The following is a 20,809-nucleotide window of genomic DNA, read 5'->3' as shown; positions in this document are numbered from 1 at the left end:
CAATAGATGTATTCGATTTGAAGATCTCTTAATAGAAACTGATGGGCTAGTTGGTGAGCCAGGATAATGAAGCCGCGCACTTATATCTGACACGTTCACATGCACATAAAAAGGACATACACAGGCGCTGGGCTGCAACTACTGCTTTATTGCTGAAAGGCCTGCATTTTGTAGGTCCGTAAATCTTATTATGGCTTATTATGGCTGGCGCACTTTCATAGAGCTTCCTCTCAAAAGGGGCACTTCTCCAATGCGTGTGCTTGAATGGCGTTTGCTTGAAGGCCTGTCTGGCAGCTGAAACTGTCAAAGAGGCAAGCCCTGCAATCAATATGATTGATAGCGCCTGTACATGTGTTAGTGCTTGTGTTTGTCTTGTTTTCCATCCATGTATTCTCTAGTTTCTATGCTGAACACTAGAAGAGATGGACGAGGGATGCATCCCCAGAAGGGACAGTCCCCACTGGTCAGCTCAGAGCTCATCGGCGGCTGGCCCGCATTTCTGGCACCAACCCTCCCAAAGGTCCACGCCCTAATCGACAACTGTGAGGGTTCAACGGAACCACTCTGGCCCTGCTACAGGCGAAAAATGTGGTGAAAGAACACTCAGGAAAGCCTGGGGACCTGGGGAACCAAGATTCTTCTGGGTGGACTTTAAGGCCATTCCCCTACCTACCCTCCCACCAGTTTGTTGTGGCGGTTTCTTAGATTCCCTGGCCCAGCACTGCTGTCCTTGATAGGTATATTTTGCTGTGCACAAATCATCGTTCTGTAGGTCGTTTCTTCTTGTCCCGTTTCTTACCCTGTTTTCAATCTTAGCAGCGTGCACAAACTACGTTAACAGCAAGCTCTTTTCAAGTTTATTATCATAACGAAGGTCAGAAACGAGGGAAAGAAAAAGAAGAGAAAAAAAGAGGAGGGTGCTATTATGCATATCCTAGAGAAGCAAGATGCATTATTTTTGGAATAATTTTCTGCCACGCAGTGTGGCCGACAACTTGGCCAAGTACCAGAAATGAGAAGCTCCTCGATGACGCAAAGGCCTGGTGGGGAGTAACAGAGCAACAATGTCCCCAAGTTTTATGCACCAACTCATATTTTCTTTCTCTGTCTGTGTAATTTTTAGTGTTGATCCTCCCTCAGCAGTTCTGGCTAATACGATTTGGAATGAGGTAGAGGCGTGCCATGAGTGGGGCTGCAATGTTCTGTGCATGGTAAAGGGGATCGCTCCCATGACAACCCCCCTACCCTTCAGACCGCCACTAGCCCTCACCTTGCTTTCACATTCAAGCTTTCCTTTTCATCCATGTTGCTCTTTCAGAGCCCACCTCCTGAAAGTTTGTTCTGTAGGAAAGGGGGAAGTTGGGAGGGCAGGGTTTTGACACCCCAAACGCACTCCCCCCCCCATCCCCTAATGGCCTAAATGTTAGTACAAGGCGATGACAGCAGCAAAGCGACAACAATAGGATGGCGAATTATTTATTATATTCTGGGCAAGAAATGTTATAACCTGTTCCGATACAACCTCGGCAGCACAAAAAGTGACACACATCACATAGAAATCAAATTGCTAAAAATTAAATTCTAGGGGTGTTACATGCTAAAACCATTATATGATTATGAGGCACACCGTAGTGGAGGACCTTGGGAGTAATTCTGATCACGTGGACTTCATTAACATGCCCCTAAATCTAAGTACCATGAGACTTTTTGCATTTTGCCCCCATTGAACCCACAACTCTTAAGTTTAGCAGCACAACACCATTAACCACTGGGCTATGGTGGCAGGTTCTGTGTTACCTGCCACAGGAAAACTAAAGAAAATGAGCCGATACCAAGGGTGGTGCAGTGTCACACAGTGACGCATGTGAAGGATAGTGGAAAGTTTGACATTCCTTTCACACACTCCATTCCTGCATCTGTCGCCTAATGGTAACTGACATGCATGCTTGTGATTTTGCTTTGGTAATCAAATTGTTGCTATGCAATGTGATGCATGGCCAATAATCTCAAAGAGCTAGTTGGCTTTGGCACGAAAGAAGTATGCATGTGTCTGCTGATTAATTGGTAGAGAACTGAGCTCTTGTGCTGGGGTACCCTGGTTAAACCCCACCATCGGGCGCTATCTTTTTTTATTCAAGAAGACCCAAAACAATCACAACCAGAACATACATACCTACTGCAAAGTGCCTGGTATGAGATAAAGATTGCTTCATATTAAAACAGAACTATTCCAATTTTAATATACATTCTGATGTAGAGTCCTCAGAGTCCTCACAGGAAATTTTGAAGAATGCATCATATCCAGCAAGAGAGAAATTCTACCGAAAAATGTGTGGACCTTGCAGCTTTCCGCTTTCCCAGGTTTTTTTAGACTACGGACACTTAGGGGCCCTCTAAAGAGCTCAATTGGCTTGAATGGAGAATTCTAGGGACATATGGGTGACCAATTTCAGCCTTTGAAACAGAAACAAGACATCAAGAAATTCATTGCAGCAAAATACAATAGTGAATATGTATTCCCCACTGAAAATAATGCCCACATTTAATGTCAAGCAGGGCTTGCCACAGTCTTTAAAAGGCCCCTCAGCAGGCCCCGTCAGAAATTTTGGTTATACATTATTTGAAGTAGTAACGTGATGTCTAGGGATTATTGCACAGCAAGAATTTTAGAATTATATTTTAATAGCTGAAACAAGAGAATGAGAAAAGTCACAAAGCCATGCTGCCAGGAGGCAAGCTTGATGGCCAACATAATCCCTCTCTCCCTTTACTTTAACTAGCGTCCACAAGCATCCACAAGGAACATTGCTTCCCTGTTATGCACAAGCTCTGCCTCCTGTATTTCTCTTCCTTTCTTGCTGCATGGCACACTAGTGGTAGCTTGCAGATTCTGTGCGGGAGTTCCCGTATTGTTCTCATCGTTGCTGTTATGAACCGAAAAAATAAACTATCAGATAAAGAACAACACTCAGCAACTCTTTGAAAATTCTGATATCCCTCAGAACTTTAAATTTTGTAATGAAATGACACATCAGACAAATAACTACTGCGGCATTCAGTGATCTACTGAAGTCATGTGTCACAATCAATAATGATAATGTTACAGGCATTCAGCATATCTCCCTCTCGAAAGCGGGGCTCCCTTCAAGTTAAGGATGTGTAGGCTGCCATTTGAACTTTCTGCTATTTTCACAGCAAACATGAGTGTAATATCTTGCAGACACGGTTGTCAGTGCACCACAATTGTCTGTTTGCAATGCCCAAACCTGGTGCGGAGCCCTTTAACACAGCTTGACATCAGTGCTGTTTTCAGGGCACACAGATTGGTGTAATTATCAGGCCCCGCACACTCTCAAGTTCCCGCGATTGCCACAGAGGGTGAAATATCAACCACGGCACGTTCCAGCATGAAGCATGTAAGTGGAGCTACTGTAATTTGGTTGTATACTTTAATTTATACTTTTTCTGCTAGGGGAGCTCAATGTGGCTAAATATTTTGTCTAGAAATGTACATATAATAATCGACAAACATAGTTAACATGTCATTGTTTTACAAAATAGGCAGACCATTGTTCTATTGAACTTATGCTATTACCGCTTCTGCTTTATTACTTGAATAAAGGTTTTGAGACCTTACTGACGTGTGATAAGCAGCAGCCCACTGGTATCAATTGCAGTCCGTACCGTTTATCGATTCGAATTGTACGGTGGTAATATTTGCGAACAGAGCAGTCGTTTCCTTTGAGCAGCATCATGCAAGTCTGTTTAATTAGATAATAATTACATCTCAGCCTGTTTACATGTACATTCTACAGCCACCACCAAGCAAAAGCTTTTAAAGACGGTAAATTTTAACTGCTGCATCATTTCATGGTCATAACGGCTGCATGGCTTCCGTCGTTAGTGAACTGCCATGTCTGACCGCGTAATGCCGTGTTGCTTTAAAGAAAATGTGCAAGCTAATGCGAAAATTCACCGCTGGAACAGAGCAGTCTGCGTGGAGACTACCCATGAAAGCGGATTAATCTTGCAGCCTCTGGGTGTGTGCACTGGTGAGCAAAAAAGCATTGCGTTGCATTCTCAACTTTTGAATTTGTATCCCGGCCACGGTGGCCGCAATGCGAAAACACCCGTGTACTTAGATTTAGGTGCACGTTAAAGAACTCCAGATGAACCAAATTTCCGGAGTTCCCCACTTTGGCATGCCTCATAATCAGATCATGCTTTTGGCATGTAAAACTCCATAATGCAATTTTTAACTTTGAATTTCTTTGAGTGTGAGGTGGATAAAACAGATTCCGGTAGTCATTTCTTAAAAGTCGAAAATAATAACAATTATACTTCTTTGAGTGTGAGGTGGACAAAACAGATTCCGGTAGTCATTTCTTAAAAGTCAAAAATAATAATTATAAAGTTATTCCTCTTCAAAGACAATTCAAATGAGGCTCTTGTTCTTTTGCCACATTGCTAAAATTCCTAAGACGGAGTACAACACAAATAATAAATAGGTTTGGCTGTGTCTGCATAAATTATACACTGCGATAAATTCATTGCACATTAGTGGCAAATGTACTTCCGGTTATTCAGTTAGAATAATTGCACTAGAGACATAATAAAATGACTGTGTTTATTACCTAATGTTTGGAAGAAAAAACTGTCACCTCATTGAGGCTCCATTGACCCCATTGAAAGAAATGCACACGCAAAACAGTGTTGTGTGCATGTGTGTGTGCTTTTCCGTCATGGAGTGCTTCGTGCATTGTTCTTAGTCATACATGGATCACAAACTCACACTTACACCGTAGTAATTGAGGCCCTTTCTTCTTTCGACTCCAGCCTTCAAAACGCTGCTAATATTTGTTCACCACTTTGTACTCTATTGTGTCTGGACGTACAAAACAACAGTGAATGTGTCATCACTGGAAGAAACAACAAGGACCAAAATCCTCACAAGGTAGGTTTCTGAACACTTCAACTAGAACCGTGATTCATTCATTTATGGGACTAACTTTTGCTTCACCATTTTTGTTTGCATGTTTGTAATGGCATCGTCATTTCTCTTTTCAGGAAGACGGACGAGATAGAGATTATTGGTCTGCAAGCTGCCCACGAAAAGCCACAAGAAGCTCAATGGTCACCATAATGACAACAGGTCCCCTTGAACTATATGCCTCAACATAAACGTTTGCAAGCTTACCAGATAGACTGATGCAAGCCCTATCAGGAAAGCAAGTCTACAGTTTTGTGTCGTACCGAGCAGGAATGCTAAAATTTTACATACAAGCTTACTTGCTTTTAAGGGCATTTTATGACAAACAGGGAAGTAACATCTTGAGTCCCAAGTCGTTTCTTTTCTAGTCATTATAACCATGACAACCAGAACAGAAACAATGTAGCAAGCTCCTACTTGCTAATACACAAACTCATCATCTGCTCTTTGCAAACCGGCTTGACAGGCATTACCACCAGGTATCACATGCTCCCTCACAACAATAATTTGTTACATGAAAATGGAAAGAATCTTAAAACCATCAAATGCGCTCAATGCAATTCTGAGGAAATGATACTTCATGATGATCGCAACTCTGGCGGTCACTCACTTTAAATTTGTTTTTATTTAAAATACCCTCACGGCCACATGCCATTAAAGAGGGGAGCGATTACAAAGTAGTGCATTAAGGTAAACAAAACAATAAGTGCAGTGAGTTCTGATAACATAACAATTATCCTGATTATACAATGTTAGGTAATTATTTTGCAAAGATGTTTGTTATCGGCGATGGTTACGATACTTGAGGGAAGATAGTTCTATTCCCGAGATGTACAGGGAATGAAAGATTGAAAGAAAGACATTTTGTAACATGAATCAATTCCTACCTGACTGTAATGATTGATGCGGTTTGAAATGTACTGAGGCCACAGTATGAAGTCGTCGTGAAGTGTCGCGCGATGGAAAATTGTTATGAAATAGCGAAAGACGGGCGACATTATGGGAGTTAGCTGATGGAATAAGTGCTAGGCTAGTTTTCACTTGAGGTTATACTCGCAGTACGGTTATAACCGGAAAGAGTCAAACAAGTGCAGTTATTTTTTACTAGTTCAAGGGAAGGTAGTAAGATTAACGCGACTGGGATCCCATATTGCAGATGCATATTCAAGTTTCTAGCATAATAGGGTCTTGTAAAGCTGTAGTTTTAGCGCAGATGGTGCTTTGTAAAAGTTGTGCCATAAGTGCCTGAGCATATGATTAGCATTGTTAATGATGTAATCTACATTAATGGTCCATTTTAGGTTATTTGTAAAGTGTACATCAAAATATTTAAATGACATTACGAAATCTAAGGGAATGTTGTTAAGATGGCAATGCTAGGATTAGAATTAGATATGGATATGTGCATTACTTTACATTTGTTAATTACAAATTATTCATGTACAGTTTGCATGAAATCAATACCTAGGCTAGCCCTGCACTTTAAGAGATAGCTAGAAAGGTATGTTCACACAATCGGCCTATTCCACACTTCTCAAACAGACAAATTCCTAAATACAATTTTTCTTTCTCTTCAAACAGCAGATGACAAACCTGAGCACAGTGTGTTCGCACAAAAAAAAATTTTGTGGGAAATATACTCGGAGTAAGATTGGCTTAACATACAGTCAATCAATAGTTGACGAGCAATGAAAGCCTCAGCATGGGAACTTGTCTTCGTGACAGCCCTCGCAAATGTGTTTCCTTGTTGAAACGTTGGCGCCAGGCTAAGGCTTCCCTTGCTAACTTGTGTTATTCAGTTGAAGTGTTCATCTCCTTGCAAGCTCTTTGCCTTGTTTGGATACGTAAACCAAGATGTTTTTTCAATATGAAACCGCAAATTGCATTTTCCAAGGACCTGTGAGCATTAATTGGTTTTACTTAAATGTTTATTTAGTGTACTTGTTTATTCACACAATCTTTGCAGAAGTCCTTCTTAGCACTGTTGTCTCCATCGTTCCTTGCTTTCCTATGGGTACTCCACTTGTGTCAAAGCCTTTACTAAATGTACAGCACCTGAACACTAAATGTACAGCAAAAGTAGCAGACAATATCTGTTGTAAAATTTAGCATATCGTTCTTTTTTTTCCCTACACTACATGCCTCTTGCTAATGTGTTATTGAAACAGTGGGCATTGCAGCTCGGGCTTATCTTGCTGACAGTACATTTTTGCCAAGCACTTTCTATGCTTCTTTTTTAATCTAGCTGAAATCGTCGAATGCAGGCAATATATGTATAGTATACAACACTTTAAGCAGCACTGTACGCAACTACAAGTAAGAGGGTAGCCCTGCATAAATATTGTTGGCTGAAGCTTCGCTCTTCCTGCTTTAGTGTCATGCCGAACACGATGACAAAACTTCGCTCGACTTCAGCTTTCAATTCCATTGAATAGATGGCTATCTGTGTTTCTGTGCGTTGTAAACTTAGTGACTGACACCATTAAGTCCACCTGACCTTTACGAAAATTGTTAGCGTGTACTGCTTCATTCACTATTGGCATTAAACAATGTAAGCCTACTTGCGTCAAGTGTTTTTTTGCAAATTGAGGTCTCTCGGCCACCTGGCGACATAATAAAGATATCTGTAGTCATGTTAGAGCATCACACACACGATTACGGCCCCGAAAGCAGTAACAAAGCGCCCAAAATTAACGAGTGAGCAGCGCGACGAGCCCCACCAGCCACTACCGTAGCAGCCAACTGCTCACTATGTAATGATGATGATACTAGTTTTGATTTTGTCAGCGCCATCTCTCGGTCGTACACTTTAGTTTACAACACCACTGCTACTCTTATTTCCGTTACACTGTGGACGGTACAGTTTTCGTTCTCTAAGTTTATATAGGTGTTCTGTGGTAATATGCAGACACGACTGTCAGTACATCATCTAGAAACCACACTTGTCTGTTTGCTATGCCCAAACCTGGTGCAGGGCCCCTTAATGCGTCTTGACATATTGCCCTTGCCTCTGCCACATCACATCATGTTTCTCATCCATCACAGAGTACAAGTGAAGTATAAAGCACCTAACACATAATCCTAGCAGTTGCGAGTACTATAACTTTTTAGAATTATAGCCCTTGCCAGGAAGAAAAAAGCCAAAAAACAATAAGAGGCAGAGCACAGATTGACTAAGAAGTTTGCAGTAAAAGTTATTAATAATAGTATGACAACTATCCCTTTCAGGTACTAATTAATTCTGTCTGTTAAAAATTATTTCACCACATTTCTTGCTTCTCCAGAATCATGAAAAGCAAATAGCTGCAGGAAAGGCTGGGAATGTTCTATCCTTCAGCGCATTTTGTCAAGTTTACAGAATGTGGGCTTCATGTAAGAACTCTCTACAGGAATGGAAGAAATGACATCATCATCTAGTTCACGTCAAGCATACTTGGAAAGCACATATCCAGCCACCTGAAAAATATTGCCGCTCGAAAACATTGTACACTAGGATAAAAGTCAAGCTGCTACATGATGACATACTGACACCAAAAGCAAATACATGACCATCTACCTGCCAATTGGGTTTTTACTAAAGCACTTTACACATATTATTCAAAGTTGCAGCATACTAGGTCCATCCAGAAGTGTTTAATTTAGATATGTATGTCACATGCCTTAAATATAAATATCTTCATCAGTGTTCTTGCTTTTGATGCATTATATTGGTGTGCACTGTCATGCACACCGCACCTGAAGGGCTTGAAACGGTGGCCCAAGATGTGAACCGAATCCAAAGCAAGTGAAGAATACATGAACTGTAAAGCGATATTAATACACGGAACCTTGTTCGTCTGGTGCCAGTTCTCTATGAAGGGCTGGAAGATGTTGGCAGTGTGACGTGCCGATGTTTCTGTGTATATATTACTTCTATAATGTCGCCTTACAGTTCATGTGTTCTTCACTTGCTCTGGGTTCGGTTTATCCGGGGCCACCCTTATGTTATGCCAAAAATCAAAAGGCAGTTCAGCATTAGCTAAGTTTGTATTGAACTGATAGAACTTCCCGTATATTCCATTAAAAAGTGGGTTATGAGATATGCAGTAGTGGAGGACTCTTGTGGTTGTTATTACTAATGTTTATTTTCATCTTGAAATGAAAACAAAGACGGAGGAGTTGCAGAAAAAGCTGTTCTAAACAGCTTGACAAAGCTGCAGCCCCCATTATCTAGGCAGCAGCAAAAACACCACCATCATCATCATCATCATTAGCCTGGTTACGCCCACTGCAGGGCAAAGGCCTCTCCCATACTTCTCCAACTACCCCGGTCATGTACTAATTGTGGCCATGTCGTCCCTGCAAACTTCTTAATGTCATCATCATCATCATCATCATCATCATCATCATCAGCCTGGTTACGCCCACTGCAGGGCAAAGGCCTCTCCCATACTTCTCCAACAACCCCGGTCATGTACTAATTGTGGCCATGCCGTCCCTGCAAACTTCTTAATCTCATCCTCCCACCTAACTTTCTGCCGCCCCCTGCTACGCTTCCCTTCCCTTGGGATCCAGTCCGTAACCCTTAATGACCATCGGTTATCTTCCCTCCTCATTACATGTCCTGCCCATGCCCATTTCTTTTTCTTGATTTCAACTAAGATGTCATTAACTCGCGTTTGTTCCCTCACCCAATCTGCTCTTTTCTTATGCCTTAACGTTACACCTATCATTCTTCTTTCCATAGCTCGTTGCGTCGTCCTCAATTTGAGTAGAACCCTTTTCGTAAGCCTCCAGGTTTCTGCCCCATACGTGAGTACAGGCAAGACACAGCTATTATACACTTTTCTCTTGAGGGATAGTGGCAACCTGCTGTTCATGATTTGAGAATGCCGGCCAAACGCACCCCAGCTCATTCGTATTCTTCTGATTATTTCAGTCTCATGATCCGGATCTGCGGTCACTACCTGCCCTAAGTAGATGTATTCCCTTACGACTTCCAGTGCCTCGCTGCCTATCGTAAACTGCTGTTCTCTCCCGAGACTGTTAAAGATTACTTTAGATTTCTGCATATTGATTTTTAGACCCACCCTTCCACTTTGCCTCTCCAGGTCAGCGAGCATGCATTGCAATTGGTCCCCTGAGTTGCTAAGCAAGGTAATATCAGCGAATCGCAAGTTACTAAGGTATTCTCCATTAACTCTTCCCAATCCAGGTCTCTGAATACCTTCTGTAAACACGCTGTGAATAGCATTGGAGATATCGTATCTCCCTGTCTGACGCCTTTCTTTATTGAGATTTTGTTGCTTTCTTTATGGAGGACTACGGTGGCTGTGCATAAAGGAGATCAAAGTAGAGAATTGCACATATCAAATGAATCATGGCACAAACCACGGACTAAGAAGATGTTAAATATATATTTTCCCATACACTGCCCTCAACTCCCGGTAACTACATTTAAACAAGTTGAAATTCACAAACTGATAAGTGTATAAAAGAGAAAGGAGCATATGTTGTATATGCTCCATTTAAGAGTTTAGGTGAGATAAAGGCACTGACCAATCTTCAATGTCTTGTAGCATGAAGTACTTTTTTCTTATAGATGAGCCAAATTTCGTACATGGTTTACACTAGGGAGAGGCCTTCGTCCAGTAGTGGACACAAAATAAGCTGATGCTGCTGCTGATGATACTGATTTCTTGTTTAAACCGTACATTCAAGCAACATTTGTACAAGCTATATATTTTTATTACGCCTGTTTCGAGAAAGAAGTGCACACTCAGTGTTCTATGGGGTGCATGAAAGCATGTCAAAGAAATTTTCTTTAGACTGTAGCTCTTAGGCACCCATTCCTCAGTTAAGCGTCGCTGCCCCTTGGCATAACTGCACTCGTGCCACTGCTCGCGCATTCGTCGTTGTCTTATTCCACAGCTGGCTCCGATGCCGCTCAACATGCCAGCGTTGCCATATTGCCTCTCCTTCTGCAAAGGCACTGATGGCACTAGTCTACTGCCAGTTGGTGTGGTGATTTCGGTCTCAAATTCCTCGCCTCGCGAAATGAAAACACACATACAACAGCACTCAAATTTCGTGGAGTATTGTAATCGTTTGACTTTTTTTAACCGGTGAATTCATTCCAAGTAGAAGTGGGTTCCCATGCCCCACACTAAATGACAGTAACTAAGTTGAACAAGAAGAAAGGGGATTAACCAAGGAGCCCAATTTTATTAATCATATCATGAGAAGCGAACGAACAAAGACCCTAAGGACAACACAGGTGAAATTACTTATACTTACGAACTGAATTAAAGAAATGATAAATTAATGGCTATCAAAGTGGACGAAAGAACAACAAACAGCATTGCACGCGCAATGCGAAGACACGGGATCATTCCCCACCTGTGGCAAGCTGTTTCTTCATCCCCTTTCATTGCCATTAATTTATCATTCCTTTAATTCAATTAGTAAGTACAAGTCATTTCCCCTATGTTGTGCTTGGCGTCTTTGTTTGTTTGCTTCTCAGTAACTAAGGTGGGAATAGAACAGCGAGTTATAAAATAATAATTTTGTGGGTTGGGAAGAATAGATCTAACATGACCTACTATACCGGTAACTTGAGAAATTTTTGTTGAGTCGAATCCATGGCCGTTAGTGTTAATGAGGGCAAAGTTAATTAAGCCAGAGTTTATTATCGTACAGTTAATTAAGGCACTCGAACCCATGACCTTAGGCAGGAGAAAACAATAGGATGTAACAACGTAATTTTACTGAATGTTTCATGTGCACGAAAGATTTTGCCTTCGTTCTATAGCTAGTGTGTTTTGCCCATGACAAATTGACCGAGAACCCAATGCCTAAGGATTTAAAATTATCTACAATCTCTATCTCTCGCTAATTTAGTATAAAACTCTGATGTATAATAGGTGGTTTGTTTTTTGGTCGAAATACAACTGAGAGAGAGAGAGGGCTCTTTATTAGAAGAACAGAGAATTTTGCTGGCGCGTATATAACCGCTGGCATGCTACTGTGTATAGGGATGGGGAATGGGATTAAAAGATTCCAGAGGAGAGTGGGAGAAAAAGAGAATAAAAATAAATATGAAATGTCCGAGTGGACCTGATACTAATATTTATAGGAGACATGGAGGGTAAATTTAGGCTTTTGCATATGAAGTGTGCAATCTTTAAAGCTTTCCTATTAGACCAATGTCTCACAGGTATTGGAACAATAAATCCAAAACCCGTCGCTGTTTTGAAGGGCTCGGCACTGGACCTAAGATGCTCGGTAACGTTAACGGTTCGTGGCAAATCATGTTCATTTGTTGCTCAAAAAATTGTCTCTCGTCACGGTACGCGGGGCATTCTAGTAATATGTGCTCCATTGTCTCTAAGTTGTGACAGTTATCACAGTATGGGTTAGTGGTAAGCCCTGTGCAGTACAGATAATTGTTCATGTATGCCACATTCAGTCAAAGACGATGGTACAATGTCTCTTAGTGTCGAGGAAGTGGTCGTGGAATTTTCGAAATACAACTGCATTAGTTTTACTTTCATCTATTTGCATATAATTAGCATTGGACAATTTTTGAAGTGCTATCGTTGTTTGATTGCATTCTTCTATCAGCCGATCTAGGCCACGTCCTGAAAAGAAAAGGCTTGTATCGTTGGCGTAAATAATCATTTCAGCTGCGGGGTTAACTTTAACAATGTCATGAAGGTACATTAACAATGTCATGAAGGTACAGATTGAATAGTAACAGTCCTAATATACTCCCCCGTGGGACACCTGATACTAGCGGTTTTGTTTCAGAATTAAGATTGTTTATATGAATGACCTGCATTGTGCAACCTAAATATGACTATTATTTGAGCAACATGACCACTAATGCCATAGTGCCATAGTTTTTTAGAAGCAATTTATGGTTAACTAAGTCAAACGCCTTTGAAAAATCTATAAAGATGAGCATAACAAATGCCCTATTTTCAAAATTGTATAAGAACATATTGTTATTGTTGAAGTAGCGCTCGTTCAGTGGATTTGGTCTCTAGTGGACCCACTAGAGACCATAGATGTAGAGAAATTAGTGCATTCGCCAGCTCTGTCCCAGATAAGTCTTTCTGATTAACCTTTAGATTCTTAAGTGTAGTATGCGGTTGATCACGGTGCAGCAATGTGCTTAAACCAGCCCAGATCAAATCATGTCAGTCACTGCTGAGTTCCAGAAAGCAAGAGTAATACTCGGCTTGGCCCAATCGTAACTGCTCATTTAACTTATTGCAATTTTGTTTAAAAGCTTTTAAGTGATCAATTGAGCGTGTTTTTAAAAATGCCCTAAATAATGTATCTTTTGTTTAGATTCGCTGCCGCAACATTGGTATAATCCAGGCTTTACGAATTGTATGCGTTTGTCTATGAACTTCTGTAGGGAATATAAGGTCACATATAGATTTTTTCATGTCATAAGCCTTATTTGCATCATTCAGTTCATAAGCAGTACCCGAAATGTTTTCTTTCAGTGTTCGTCTAAAGGACTCAAGCATGGTTTCAGTTAAACACTAGTACCTAATGTTTGTTTTTGAATTATTGTCAGCATAGGTTTATCTGTGAAGCAAAACACTGGAAGATGGTCACTGATCGAACAAGATATGACACCGGCTTCCATTTTTAATAGAAATTACTTAGTTATAAATCTGAGCATCTCTGTTTCTAAAAAGAAGTTCTGGGGTTTTTGCGCACCATAACCACGATACAATTACCAGGCACATGCATAGTGGGAAAGTGCGGGTTGATTCTGACCATCTAGGGTTCTTTAACGTGCACCTAATGCACAGTCCACAAGCATTTCTGCATCTGGCACTCATTGAAAGGTGGCCACCGGAACCAGGAATCGAACCTACGACCCCGTGTTTAGAGTGCAATGTTATAGCCACTAAGCCACCGCGGTGGGTAACCTCTGGTTCTTTACCCAATCTATGCCCACGAAAGCTTTGGCATACTGCCTCCCCCAGATTGAGGCCTGTTATTTCATACTCGGCAGCAGAATGCCATAGCTACGGAACAACTGTTGCAGATGGTGCAAGTGCATCCCATTCATAGAGGGACTGTATTGATTAGTATGCTAGCACCACATTCAGTTTGAATATTTTGTCAGTTGCTAAAAAATTATGCTCAATGTTGCTTTACTTTCAATGCAATCCTGATGCATTTGCCCTCATGTCTTTTATTTCTTATTTGTCAGAAAGAAAGCCTACTCTACATTCAGATTTTACACTTGAAGCCAGTTCTGAGAAAAAAATTACACTTGAACTAGAAAACCAATATTGGAAAATTCATGATAGTCACAGCCTCTCTTACAATGTTACTCCCATAGAGATCTTCAAAAACCTCCCCTTACCCTTACTTAAATTTAAACATATGCCTCTTGTGCACTCATTTGAAAGATGTGGACTAGCAGCAGGAGTGATTGTCCTTTGTTGTCACATGTGGACTCTTTTTCATAGTCACATTTGCTGACTATGGCCAGAAATGACCGACTGACCAATTGACTAATACATTTACCATTCAACAATGCGCTATGGGCTATGAAGGACACTTTTGTGGAGTAGATCTAATTTTGACTGAATTATGACAACATGAACAAAACCACCCCAAGTGAGTGTTCTTCCATTTTACCCACACTAAAACGTGACTGCCACCACCTGCAACTCAAGCTCATCATCTTGTGCTCAGCAGCGGAATACCTCAGCCACTGACTCACCATGTTGAATAATGACAGAACTAGTGCAATCTTGAGCTTTTGTACCATCTGTTTGCAAAACCTGTACCTGTGATGGTTCGTGATAAGCAGCTCACCAACCAGATAGTACTGCTGCTTTCAAAAACTTCAGGAGAATTTAACTCGAAAATAAGTCTACCATAAAGTAATCTTTGTATTAGAAATTGACACTTCATACACCTTTCACAGCTGCAATAACAATTGTTTCAGGTCCCTTTAATATACGACAGAGCTACACTGGCACTAACTTAAATTTCTTTTTCAGCAGCCCTGACATGCAAGATTCACTCACCTCAAGCTCTTTCTCAACACTAAACTGCCGGACGCGTTCCTCTACTTGTGACCCTCGGCGACCATGGTTTTTCCTACCCCTCGGAGGTGGCAGGGGCATGTCAGGCCTTTTAGGACTCCCGCCGAAAGAGTGTTTTTTCTGAGGTAGCGGAGGTGGGACATCTTCATAGCAGTTATCCTCCACAAGGAGACACGGGCTTGAGTGGATGCGGCTGACGCCCACTGGAGAAAGAGGTGGGCACTCATTTGCTGCGATTGGACAGTCTGGAGAGTAATGCCTCCACTGTGGTTGCTGTGGAGTTTGGCCCAGTGGAGGTGAAAAGTACTCAGCACAGTGGTCTTGGCACATGAATCCAACACAATTGTCAGGCTCTTCCACTGCAGGGTATGATGGAAGTGAAAGGTCCCGCCTGGTGTTGTGGAGTTCTTCGAAGTATTCATTGCGAATGATCAAGTATTTTGTGCCCTGTAAAACCACAAGAAAACACTAGTTCAAATATGAGAATTTAACACAACATAGTATTTGCTCTCTTTGGTGATTTAAACAAATTAAGCAAAGGTATTTGTTTGTACTACACCTCCTTCAAAATGTCAAACAGTCCCGATAGCATGCAATATCATGTTACATCGCATTCAAGACTATTTAGAGTATCGAACATGTGGAACGCAGCTTCAAAGGCATATGAGGGCATTTAGCATGTGCCCAAGGCACGGCAAAATTCCTTTAGTTCATGGCAACATGCAAATGAATCCTGTATCAATGCTTCCACTAAATTCTAATGCTCAATATTATAAAGATGACAGCGCCCCCCCCCCATGTTATGAAATAATAAATAACCATTTCTTAGGCATGTGGTGATAAGTACATACTGCAGTGAATATCAAAAGAAGCTTGTCCATGAATGACACCAACGCCAGGTGATACCCATATGAAGGGACATGAAGTTTGCAGATCAACAGGGGCATAAGCATCTTGAAGCCAATAATATTGTCATTTCATAGCCCAGACACCATTGTGCATTGAAGTGCTTGTCTTCTCGAGCAGGTGGCACTAAGTAAGCTGCTGAGACCTACGTGCTCGCATGATGTATTTATGTCACATATACATAAATCTTGGTGGGATACTTAGGCAGAGCTAAGTAAGTTTTGTCAGGTCCGTTCCACATGACACCTTCTTTCCTCTTCACTACTTCAACAGCTACTGTGTATTTGGCTGGGCCAAGCATGCCTCTTCGCCAGCATCACCGTCCACTCAACAACGCCACAGCCATTTTTCAAATATAGCCAGTGCGTATTGTTACAAGTTATCGTGACAGGTACAAGACTTACCACTTCCTGACAGTAGTTATCACTATAGCAACAAACACTGAAATGACCTGAGCCACACATAGTCATTCATCAGTTACTGATAGGGGCTAGCAAACTTATGTGTTTGCCTTTGGCGAGTTAGGTGTACCGAGCAAGATCCAAACAGAAAAATTTATTTAGAAGATGTCAGTAACTACTATGGTATAGTTTTGCACAGACATTGAAGTAAAAGAAAAAGTCCTACTTGCAACTTTCATGTCACAAGTAAAACACACTGGTTTACATTGAAGAGCACAACAACATATGTTCACTGAGTTAAGAATTCCCATTATTCACAACACTAAAATATATATATATATATATATCCGAACAAGAATTCTCCTCAAGGAGTGGCATTCTTCAACAGGCACGATAACAATACCTTCTTAGTCAGTGCCATATGATTCATCACACAGCAAGACTGTATAGTGCCTTCTAGGCACTATAACGACAGGTTGAACACCAGGAAGACGCGCTGTTTCACGGGATCGCATTTCAAATAGTCGCAAGACTATCATAAGTGGCTTGAATACGCTGCCTTACAGCTTTCCGGCGCTACGTACACCCATTCAACAACAGAAATCAATTGGGGGCGCAGGTGGGAAAGAAAAGTGTTTACATTCAACAAGTGTGCCACACTGCAAATGTGCCAACAGTGTGCTACACTGCAAACAAAGTCATAGAATAAATGACGCACGTGATAAACGGTAAGCAGCAATTCTTGAATGTGTCAACATCCCCCGTTATCGTTACTGTTGGCACACGAAACCTGCCCGTAAAGAATTTATACCGCGACAACAGGCCGCTGTTGCTCTAAGGTATAGTACCTCAATTACGGGACAGATTCAACAAAACTCGAGGAGCCCACTTTAAAATAATTGTATTTAAAATGTCCCGTGCGCGAGAGTTTCCTTTAAGGCAGTAATTACGGTTAGGGGGTCAAGGACAGACATAGATTGCTCATCACCGATTTTTCCGTCAACTTCAAGCAGAGCGTCATTCGTTTACTCACGTTTTCTTCTTTCACGCACGCTAACCTGTTGACGAAGTCCTTGAACTTCTGGCGGATGCTGTCTACAAGAGAAAAAGATCGCATTACTTAAGAGTTGCAGAGATCGCCGGCAATGACAAGACGATGTAATATAGCAGATCTTGATTGTTTCCCTGCCATTAGCGTAACGATTTACAGACTAAATTTAAACACTGTCAGAAGACACTATCAACACCAAATGAACACACGATGGCAACAAGGAAATAAGGCAGTTAGACACGTCCGACAATGGCAGCAGCCGAAGTTTTCTTACCTTTGTGAACCGGATCGTTCAAGTAATGTCTGAAGTGTTTTACGAGCTCTGGGTTCGTAACTTTGCCTCCCTTGTCTATTAAGTACTGCTTTACGAGTTCAAAGTTAAATTCCTCTATGCTTGTCATTGTAAATTGAAGTGGCGCCTGTTAAGACACCTGTTTACAGCCCTCTGCCCTCTCCAGCTCTCTCTACCTTGGGAGGCGACCAGAGGCGACCGCATTTACCGTTGCTCGCGTGTTGCCAGACGCAGGCAAAAAAGTTTCGTCGCTACCATGAAATACAGGTTCTCCGTGGCCAAATCTAGCCGAAGAGCGTGGAGCGGTACCCTAGTTGCGGTTTCGGTATCCGAGCGGGCAGCTGCACCGACGCAAGCCGGTTCGCTAGGGGTTGTCGCGCGTCTACTTGTTGATTACAGAGCTGCGGAGTGTGAACTCCGAAGGTCGACAAGAGTTCTGAGCATGGACAGTTAGTTTACGTATATTATGACAAAACAGCGTAGGCAAACTACAGGACGGCTGTCCTGTCCGGACTGTTCTGTCCGTTTTCACCCATATTGTACGCGACGGCGACGAGCGACGAAACGGGCCGTCGCTTGAACAGATAGCTCGGTCTTGTCGCTCGATCGCTTGGTTCTGGAAATATAGAATTCGTTGCTCGTCGCCAGGAAGTGCTATGAGCGACTATCCAATAGCGCGATGCCGGAACTGGATGCACGTACGTCACTCAAATACTATTATACCGATTGTCGCACGGAACCGTGGCACGGAAAAAGCAAACAATTGAATTTTTATACGGGCAAGAATAAGAACCTACTGCAAGACCATCAGAAATATTTTATGCTGCTTTGTACAGTAAAATACATGAACTTAAATTAATAAAGCACGCGTCACGCTAGTTTCGACGCGTATTTGCTGCCCTCATATCGGCAACACCGGGTAGACGTTACCCGAAATCGTCGCTCGCATGGGTCCCATAGGGTTAATATAACCAACTCTATGGCATGGGGTATGACTTGCAGGCGACGAGCGAACGCCACAGCCATCTCCATCGCATCGCACCCTGAATGGAATGGGAACGAAACGATGGCGCAAACCCTCCTTGATCGCATAGTAGCGTTGTGCTATGCGAAGCCCGAGGGCGCTGTCTCGATTCCAAGCCGCAGCGGCTGCATTTCGATGGGAGTGAAATTAAAAAAACGTGCGCGTACACTCTAAAAACGGTTGCACCCTTTGGGGTGTACATTTGCCACGGAACGACAATCGTCATCTGTCTTGCTTGAGTTTCCTTTCTTGAAAACGCTGCGCTCGTTCCTTTCCTGTCGGGAATGCTACGTCAAGCTGATAACGCGCATGCCGTTCGTTACTGGGAAGTACTGGGCTAGCAGCGTTAAAGAAAGGATATATATATATATATATATATATATATCGTTAAGAATGGCCAGCTGCAGTGCAGGATTGCCACCCACTTACGACTGTGAAGGCAACATCCCGGCGCTGTTAAGAATGGCCAGCTGCAGTGCAAGATTGCCACCCGATTACGACTATGAGGGCAACATACCGGGGGCTTCACCGTCAACTTCTAGCCACAGCGTGACTAAATCGACTTTATGACGGAATGAGTTCGGCGGGCCAACTATTGTTCCCAAACTCCCCAACGCGCTACCCGGTACGGCTCCGAGTGCTACGGGGCACCTCTGACGTCGGCTCCGGACATTCGAACGTGTGTGCCTTTGTGTGCGTAGGCCTTCCTGCGGGAGGCGGCTAGTTTGCGCCGACGAAAGGAACGTTCGCCGCCTTGTATGGCCGGAGGACCGAGTGTTTAAAAACTGCTGTTGTGCGGATGCTCGACACACTTCTCTTGAGCAGTCATGTTGGACTGACACTCTCTCGCAAGCAGTCATGTTAGACTGATGTACTTTCTCAAACAGTCATGTTAGACTGATATAAATACTGTAAATAACCCATATTCCTCGTTCTCGATGAGAAGCAGTCCTTCCCTTCATCAACGTCCTCAGCGTGGATAAGTTGGACGACGGCATGGGCCAGCTACCTTCTAATTCATGCCGGAATCCAATCTTGACAACGGATCACGAGCGACGGGATTGAGCCCCAAATCCTGACAATATATATATATATATATATATATATATATATATATATATATATATATATATATATATATATATATATCATAAGAAGCCAGCAAACACTGACACCAAGGACAACATAGGGGAAATTACTTGAGCACAAGTAATTTCCCCTATGTTGTCCTTGGTGCCAGTGTTTGTTGGCTTCTTACGATATGACTAATAAAATCGGGCCCCTCGGTTAACCGCCTTTCTTGTAGTTATATATATATATATATATATATATATATATATATATATATATATATATATATATATATATATATATATATATATATATATATATATATATATAAGAAAGGAAACGCATCAAGGCAGATGATTATTGTTGTGAGGCAGAAGGGGCACGGCAAAGCGTGTAAACTGTTCTTAGAGTGTACATACATACATACACACACACACACACACACACACACGTATATATATATATATATATATATATATTGTTACAAGCACGGGGAAAAGGGGTTTATTTAGGCGTGCGAGGGCAGGAACGGCAGGCTACGAAGAACAGGAATGGCCGCTGCACAGTCTTCGTTCTCCTCTTCCCCTCTCTTCTTGATCCCCGCGTCCCTTTGACGCGCTTGGACGTAACAATATATATATATATATATATATATATATATATATATATATATATATATATATATATATATATATATGTGTGTGTGTGTGTGTGTGTGTGTGTGTGTGTGTGTGTGTGTGTGTGTGCACTCTAAGAACAGTTTACACCCTTTGCCGTGCCCCTTCTGCCTCACAACAATAATCATCTGCCTTGATGCGTTTCCTTTCTTTAACGCTGCGAGCCCGGAACTTTCCAGTAACGAACGGCACGCGCGTTATCAGAAGGGGCACTCCAAAGGGTGTAAACTGTTCCATGCTGATAACGCGCGTGCCGTTGGTTACTGGAAAGTTCCGGGCTCGCAGCGTTAAAGAAAGGAAACACATCAAGGCAGATGACGATTATTGTTGTGT

General features: G+C 42.1%; 1 protein-coding gene across 1 annotated transcript in view; it reads right to left on the bottom strand.

Moving 5' to 3' along the window:
- The window catches only part of LOC142563767 (uncharacterized), a 72,381-nt gene extending 54,481 nt beyond the window's left edge, over positions 1 to 17,900 (bottom strand). The window contains exons 1-3 of the mRNA XM_075674401.1: positions 17,687 to 17,900; positions 17,395 to 17,456; positions 15,037 to 15,501 (exon numbers count right to left, since the gene is read on the bottom strand). Coding sequence (XP_075530516.1) covers positions 15,037 to 15,501; positions 17,395 to 17,456; positions 17,687 to 17,813 — 654 coding nt within the window. The 5' untranslated portion in view covers positions 17,814 to 17,900. The remainder of the gene's footprint in view (positions 1 to 15,036; positions 15,502 to 17,394; positions 17,457 to 17,686) is intronic.
- Between the last annotated feature and the right edge of the window lie 2,909 nt (positions 17,901 to 20,809).

The sequence above is a fragment of the Dermacentor variabilis genome, chromosome 1 (assembly GCF_050947875.1).
Source record: "Dermacentor variabilis isolate Ectoservices chromosome 1, ASM5094787v1, whole genome shotgun sequence".
Taxonomy (NCBI): Eukaryota; Metazoa; Arthropoda; class Arachnida; order Ixodida; family Ixodidae; genus Dermacentor; species Dermacentor variabilis.
The sequence above is the reverse complement of the archived record's forward strand: the minus strand, read 5'-3'. Positions and strand labels throughout refer to the sequence as shown.